Genomic DNA, 8,404 nt, shown 5'->3' on the forward strand with positions numbered 1-8,404 from the left:
AGTGCAAATTACCCAAATACTTACCAATGCACTTAAGACCTGCCTACTGTTTAGCTAGCTAGTGAATATTGCCAGATTTCCTACATTTATTTTTGTATAGAACATATGTTCCACATAGAACATTCCAAATAGAACATTTCTAGCACAAACACTTATGTTTTTGTCAACAGCTAGCTAGTCACTTTGTGAAAAATGTGAAGAAATTCAGGCTTCGGGCTTTAGACCGGTCCTGTCAAGAATGTGCTAGGAGCAGGTTTAGCGATTTACTTTGCGTTGTTTAGTTATTTGGTGCGTAATTTGGTTGGATAGCATGAGAGTTACTACTCTGATAACATTTTGCGAGAAAGTGCATTCAGTGTTTTTGATTACCACTTGGAATAGCTAACGTGCTAATGGTTCAAATGTTCCTTTTTAGAACTTCTCAACACTTTGTGAATCCATTCCATTCTCAAAGTTTATTTCAAATGATTTCCAATGGTCTCTTTGCAACAAACATGTGCTTACCAGATATAGTTTATGCTAACAAAGCTATCACTGAGGTATTGCATGTTAAAGTCGGCTTGAAAGCAAAACTGACCCAGTATGTACTTCAATATACTCCCAGTCATAAACAGTGCTGTTGTAGGTGATTTCATTGAATATTAACTGTAATGCAAGACACAACTGAAAGAAACCCATTCAGGTTTTAGTTAATGTCACATTTATTTTCCATGGAAAAAATGGATATCAGTCAGCAACCAAAACGCTCATACACAGTACCACAAACAGTGTTGATAGAGTAAGAAAATTAAATTCAATCATAAAATGTACAAATTTAAAAGTAGATTACCCTGATATTGTTATTGTGGCGGCAATAAAGTACATAAAGAACAGAGGCCACTTCCTGATGTATAGATGTACAGAGCACAACAGTGACCAACCGCTCTCTAAGGCCTAGGCTCTTCCCAATTCATTTTCCCCACTTACATTTTAATTAAAAAAATAAAAAATAAAACAAACAGTGCAATAAAGAATAATTAAACCAAACATTCTAGCTTAAAGAAAAAGGAAAAATAAGATATAATTATAAACTGAGACATTCCAAGAGGGTCCTTGCACCGTCGTGCTTGGGCCCTAATAAAATAAAAATTAATATGGAATGAACTGCACACTACAAACTTATTGCTGATTTGACGATATAAAATTGATCAGCTTAAAAAAAAAAGAAAAAAAAAATACAAAACTGCTAATTTTGATTGAGACGGAGGGGAAAAATGAATGGGATTTTTACTTACTGAACCCTACTGTTGCGCTCTGTCATTTGAGGCAGATCTCTGACTGAATGACTCTGATTGGGCTTCTGAATAATGAGAAGCAAAAGCAACATCTCATTGGCTGATCATCTCCATCACTGCTGGTTAAACAGGAGGACGCATAGCCAAAGAACTTTGTACTAGAGTCTTTACAACATGGCACGTCAGTGTTGATCAAGTCAAATATAAAGACTGCAATAGGGGTTAACAAGAGATCACAAGTGCAATGCACTGTATGGCATACAAAGGTAATGTGTTATGGTTAACAGGTCCACCTTTCTGTGACTAACAGTAAACAAGAGTTCACTGAACACCATCCATTTCAAGGCTATGTTAACCAGGACAGAAGACTTCCAGTTACACTCCAAACGATCATCAGGTGGTCTACAGTTACAAGTAGGTTCAGTTACAGACTGAACACTTCAGCATGATGGGATAGAAGGACCACTTAGAGTGGGCGTAAACGGCCACAGTACTGCCTTTGTGACCTCAGACATGGAGGTTAAACAAACAAAAGGGTGCTTAATCACCAGTGTTAGCATGCTAGCATCATTAACATGTGGTTGCATCATGTTCGTACATGCATTTATCAGGTAGAAGACATGGGTAAGTAAAAAGAAACTGTACTGTTGTATTTGGTTATAAAACTTTGGCTGTGGAAGAGGTCAACAGTGTTCTTCACTATCCAGTTGAGCTATTTCGAGTGTTCATACTGTACAGTCAGCGTTGTTTATCGGAGCACAACTGGGCAAGTCATCCCAGGCTTTGTGATGGAGAGTCTCTAGCTATGTTTGCATTCAAACTTGCGAATTCGACTGGAATATTGCATAAAACATTTGCGAAGAAACTACCGCTTCCATTTCATATGTTTCAGAGAACAAAATGATCAATTCCTGGGAAACTGCTGTAAAGAAAAACTTTTTTTTCCCCCTACATATAGGATTTCGATGGTATGCAATGAAATCGGTGACCCAGTCACTTGATCTGTTGAGGCACTTGAGTTTTGTTGTGTAACCAGGCATTTATTCGCAAATGTGTTTCCATTGTGGTTTATATGCATGTTTTCTTATTGAATAAGAAGATATATTAACCTAAATTGAGTGGATTGTTTTTTTTTTTAATGTACATCTAGTGTACAAATTTTATGTAACTTCCCTTTAGTGTTTATGCAATATCCCAAATTTACATGAAAATACATGGATGGAAACAAAGCAGATAAGGTTCTCTACATCTACTCAATGGCCCCAGAGTAGAAAATCTTCATCCCGGGCCCTGTGACTTTTAGCAACAGCCCTGCATAGGTTATTGGGAAGCTAGTTGCACCTTTTGCAACCATTCACATCATCCTTACAGTAGCAACACTGTCCTTTGTTGATTCGTTATCAACTGACCACCAGGAGCGTGATGCTAAACAAGAGTCTATCACATTGTTCATGCCTCAGAAGATGGGTTTGATCTTCGCTACTGTATGCAGATATATTTCTTCCACCACGACTTCGAGAGCATTTTCATTTTATCAGCAGTACTGTGGACCTTCCGCTCTCGTTTGGATCTTTGGTCGGAGTGTCGGAGCCCGACGGAGATGGCGGCGTCAAACACCTCCTTAAGGTTTTTCTGTGTGAGAGAGGAGCATTCTATGTAGGCTACCGCTCCTATTTTGTCCGCCAGGGCGCGGGCGTCCTCTTCCAGGACGGGACGCTCTCGGTGCCGTGCCAGTTCGATGAGGACCTTGACGTCTTGCCGTAGGTCGCACTGGGTGCCCACCAGCAGCACAGGTGTGAGCGGACAACGGCGTCGGATCTCCGGCACCCATTTTTCACCGATGTTCTGGAAGGAAGCGGGGCTGACGACGCTAAAGCACAGGAGGAGGACGTCAGTCCGCGTGTAGCAGAAGTGACGCAACTTATCGAATTCATCCTGAGGTAGAGAGAGGAAGTGAAAAGTATATCATTACTGATATTTATAAGGTTTTGTAACACAAGGACTCTCTCAAAAATCATTTGCGGGATTCTAAATTGTTATTTTAAATAATTCAATCTTTTAACTAGCTCTTGGGGTGTTTTATAATTCCCTGAAGCAATTAAGTGAAATTATAGGTTGGCGCTTGCAAAGAACATTGCATGTGGAACACGCAGTGCACGCTTTAATCTTTTAAACTCGGCCAAAGTTTTCAACTCTGGCACACCCGGTCTCATTTATGCTGTACAAATGAATTGAAAAGTATAAATCTGCTGAGCTTTTGGAGAGCAGGGCCTCTCTTCTTGGCTACGCTACATCTACTTCTCATTATGAAATGCTCAGATTTAGATAAAAATTGTAACATGAAAACAAACAACAATCTAGGTAGATCTATACAGCTAATGAATATATAATGCTGCAAATAAATACCTGCTGAAATGTTATTTTATACATTGTTAAATTTACTTTTACATATTTAACTATTAAGTAATCACACATTAAACTTACTGAACGCACATGAATTTGTGTTTTAATCTATTTTTAATTTATGTCCATTAGTGTAACCATTATGATTTTAATGCAAGAAAGAATTATAAAATGTATGCATGCATGTAAAAGATTTTACCACAAATATTTTCATATACATTTTTTTGAATGAATGGTTACTGAATGGTATATGGTTATTACAGAAATTGATTTACTGTATAGAATAAGTAAAGCTAGATACTGTATCATTTCAGTTTTACAGTAATATGCTCGTCACCAATTACAGTAATCTATAAATAACTGTTAAACAGCCACTGCAGTAGCTTACTGAAGCAGGTTTTACAGTAACTAGCTAGAAATGGCGAATTATTATTGCTAGTATTACTATTAATATAATAATAATCAATTATTGATGTTTTTGTTTGGTGTTGGGTTTTTATATATTTAAGAAAGATGAACTGTGGTATACACAGGTGGATGTCAGTTTTGTACAGTATATACAGTCATATCACCCAGCCCTCCAATTATCACTTAAATAAAAAAAGCACTTAAAAGTACATAGACGTCAACTTACTGACGCACAGACATCGCCTGGTTGACTTTATTATCAAACAACCACTGTTTCTTTTGTTGACATGGACACCTGCACAACATAATGGAAGTACATCCAAACGGAAAGTAATAGACTTTTGTCATACTAGCCTTTGTTTCTCAGTATTGGGCAAAGTGCATTTGTTCTTTCTCTTTGAAATCTATATGAAAGCCTGCTGTCCTATAACTGGGAAACTGAATTCTTATCTTCCCGTGTTTGCCTGAGCTTGCCTCTGCATGGTTATGTAAAGGGATTAATAGGTTATGTACTAAGAGGGCAGAGTCATTTATTTGTTAACTCATGTAATGCATGACAAAGGAGTGTCAGCTTCTGAGGTTCAAAGCCTTAAACAAAACCCTTCCACAAAACTATATAATATTCCGATGTGGAAAGCGGAATGAATGTACAGCCAGGGGCCTTTTCAAATGATTTTCAGTGATATGTGAAAGTAGTTACACAACTGCAGATTGAAAATAATCAGTGCTGAAAAAAATTTGGCATCACAAACATCACTTGGAGGTAAAACCTCTGAATACATGGTACCCTGTCCAAGCTTGCATGGCTCATAAGGGAGATCCAATGACTAAAGTGCCAATAGCTTGAGGATTGTTCTTTTCACTCTTTACAATTTCTTCACAGTATGGCGTCCCTGCAGAGCTCTTCTAATTGCTAAGATTTTGTTGTGCAATCACTTTGTCATCCAATTTCCAAATCCTGGATCCAGAGAGTGACAAATGCCAACCCCAAACAAAAAGATCTAGTTATCTGATGATCTTCTTTGGGGTGCATGATGCATCGGATAGCTGAGGTGCGAGACTAGGATGCAGGTGGTGTAGTGGAGATCTTACCTGTCCTGCAGTGTCACAAAGCTGCAGTCTCACTGGTTGTCCATCCACCTGTACGACCGCTGAAGGAAAAAACAAAAGAGGGAAAGGATGAGTCATTTTACTACCAACACACGCACCTGTTTCCATTTAGTCACCTGACACTGTGAACAAACACAACTGCACTGGACTTTATAGACTTAAATGACCAATTTAAGCTTTTTTAAAGAGGTTTTAAGATTTAAGAGGTTATTTTAATATTAAATTAGAGAGCTAAGATAGATGCATACAATCAACTTTATATCAAATATATGAACACACACACACACGTCTCTAATAACAATAATAATAAACAACAACAGCAGCGTTATTCTTATCTTTTATTATGTTTTTGTAATAAAATCTTAATATAAGACTTAACAACAACAACAATAGACGTTTCTTATTTTTATTTTCAGGATCAATGTGTAATTTTTCATATTGATGTGCAATAAAATCAACAAGCAATAAACATTATTAAAAATAAACTTTTTTTTAAATAACAGTCTGTAATGTAATATTAATTTATAATAACATTTAATATAACAAAGGCTGATAAGAAAAATCATTCTCATTATCCTTATTCGATAATAATCCTTATGCATTATTATTATTATTATTATTATTATTATTTATTATTATATTTTATACACCTTCATGTATGTTACAGATCAACGGCCCAGATATTTGGGTTCCTTCAGCTCATAAACAGCTTAGCATCTCACACTTTGCATGTTTTGAAGGACTGTACATGCTGTTAAAACCTATGAGAATGTTTTTTTCCAACATGCCACAGTAAAGTGACCTCATGAAACAGTAACACTGAGGCCCTGCTGATGGTTTGCCACTTCAAAGTGTTCTGCTTGTCAAGCGCCTATTGTGGAATGGTCTCCAAATCCCCGTCATATGATCTGCCTTTAATTTAGCCCTCTTCCCCCTCAAAGTGCCACCTGTTGAATTGCGTAACCGCTCTCAAATCAGTGCAGGGATTTCTGATCTGGTTCCAGGAGAGCGAGTGTGAGAGTGACATCATCACGGACTCCAGCACACAATATCTGCTCAGACATTCAAACAAGTGGACCCAACGGATTTTAGGGGCCAGATTTTCAGGTTAGGCATTATTGCGCAAAGGCTTTCTAATTACAAAGACATGCTTGTGGGATCTGACAACTGAATGGCTCTTGTTTGAGGTCCATTCACAAATTATGAAACACTTCTTTGATGGAAAATAATGCTGTAGTCCTACAAAAGTACTGCTTTAGGATCTATTAAAATGATCCTAAATGACTCATTTCAGGAAACACACTAAAGATTGTGCAGTAAATTGGCACTAAAAAGCAACTTTCAAGAAACCTCTCTCCGGTTTCACAGCTGCTTTCATAACTTTTTGGCAACACAATCAGAAAAAAACTAATGTTTATTTATGAAAACTAATAAAATCAGTAATCAAATTTTGCACTTGGTGGTCAAATATGCTTCCATGATATATCGGTTATGAGTTCAACATCATACATATTACAGTTTATCGATTTTGGTTATTGTTCAGCATAAACCGCAAAAAGTGATAACCTGCAATTTAAAGTTTTTATTACTTTAAAGATTTCTACCTGATATTAAATAATAGTGTTGGTATAAATTAATGTATTTAGCTTGATTCAGTGATGTTACATAATATTTGACTTAAATAAAACCAGTTAATTTATGTTACCATTTTTTCCAATGTATCAATATATCAAGATCTTTGTTCTGAAGGCACTCACTGATTTGACAATATTTATATATATTAGACTTTTTAATTTGGCTGTGAACCAAATGGAGAGATGACGTGAAAAAACAAACATTATTTAATTGCGTTTTAAAGAATATGGATAGACAAGCATGCTTGTAAATAAAAACAGTACTTATATAAATACTCATATACTGTTTTTATTTACAAGCACGCTTAACAATATAACAATATATATCATCTTCACGTGATCTGTAGTTGCTAAAACACCCGTGTGAACTTGGCGAACTGACTTCATAACCGACTTCATAAATCCACTTAAAAAATAAGCTAAAAGCGAAAAAAGTCTCGAGTTTTAGGCAAAGAACTAATAGCACTGACAAAATTGCTGGAATAGTGAAGTTATTATGACAAGCTTGTGCATTTGTTTGCAACTGATGCGCTACAACGCGCAATTACGAGTCAAAAGACTCACCTGAGAAATCGTCAAATGCTGTCGGGAAGTATTTTGTTGGATAACCATTGGTCGTGTAGCTGACAATCAGGCTGGTTTTTCCCACAGCTCCGTCCCCGAGAAACACGCACTTCAACAGGCGCCCCTGGCAGTGCGCAGGCCGGGGGGATCTGGGTTTGTGTGGCGGCACCGGAGGCGCTATCAGGTTACTGTAATCCATGACGCGCTGCTCGACCGGACCGCAGGTGGATCGCACACTCCTAATGGAGTGACCCAGGAAAAAAACATCAATAAGAGCCCTCTAAAAACGACGCTGCACTATGAGCACTGCGTAAATGCGCTTGATCCGGTGCCGTGCGCGTAAAGCGTCAGTTTCCAAATACTCAGCAGCTCCACAGAAAACTACAGACTTGCAGACTACAACAGTTGGGTGAGGAGTGAGAAAGGCAGCTTTTATAGTCAGCCTTCATTTGACTAGCTCCTCCCTCCTCACATGGCTGCTTTGGCATATTCATGACACTCGTCCCACTAGAAACAACGGCGAGTGTGTGTGTGTGTGTGTGTGTTAATATGTAAAAGGCAATTGATTCTATATCTTCAGAGTACTTCTGAAGTAGCAATTTTAACACTGTTTTATAAGAAGTATCCTTCATATAATGTCCTACATATTAAGCCTATGTCTTATTCATTGCAAGTATAAACAATCATAACGAAAAGGCAGCTTTGTAGCATTTTAAGTGTGGTGGAAGGTAACGTTTATTTTTGTTTAATGAATCTTTATATTTTCACAAAACTTATTTTGAGATTAAACATTGTCAGGTCTTGAATTTAGAGAACACCTGTTCTACTTTAAGGGGTTTGCAAACATAAATAGATCAAAAAATATTTTAAACATTAATCTTAGAGGAACGTGTGCTTCTTTGGGGCTCATGAAGAACATTTATGTTTATGATTGTTAAATGTGACCAACAAAACATAAAAAGGTTGACTATAAAATCACTAAAACGTTGCGTTTATAAAATATAACAATGC

At 37.1% G+C, this 8,404-nt stretch overlaps 1 protein-coding gene across 1 annotated transcript; it reads right to left on the reverse strand.

Moving 5' to 3' along the window:
* Window positions 1-680: 680 nt before the first annotated feature.
* LOC306854411 (rho-related GTP-binding protein RhoU-like) lies at window positions 681-7,800 on the reverse strand. The gene is made up of 3 exons (XM_079392376.1): window positions 7,394-7,800; window positions 5,178-5,236; window positions 681-3,209 (listed from the first exon to the last, which is right to left on the reverse strand). Exons 1-3 carry the CDS (start codon window positions 7,590-7,592, stop codon window positions 2,754-2,756), a joined length of 714 nt encoding a protein of 237 aa, XP_079248502.1. The 5' UTR covers window positions 7,593-7,800; the 3' UTR covers window positions 681-2,753.
* Between the last annotated feature and the right edge of the window lie 604 nt (window positions 7,801-8,404).

The sequence above is a fragment of the Barbus barbus genome (assembly GCF_936440315.1).
Source record: "Barbus barbus genome assembly, chromosome: 34".
Lineage (NCBI taxonomy): Eukaryota > Metazoa > Chordata > Actinopteri > Cypriniformes > Cyprinidae > Barbus > Barbus barbus.

Excerpts from the sequence above, each read along its gene's own strand:
- LOC306854411 (XM_079392376.1), bottom strand. The coding sequence starts at position 7,592 with ATGGATTACAGTAACCTGATAGCGCCTCCGGTGCCGCCACACAAACCC. Across the intron at positions 5,237-7,393 it reads AGCATTTGACGATTTCTCAG|CGGTCGTACAGGTGGATGGA; the intron begins GTGAGTCTTTTG and ends TTTTTCCTTCAG. Across the intron at positions 3,210-5,177 it reads TTTGTGACACTGCAGGACAG|GATGAATTCGATAAGTTGCG; the intron begins GTAAGATCTCCA and ends TCTCTACCTCAG.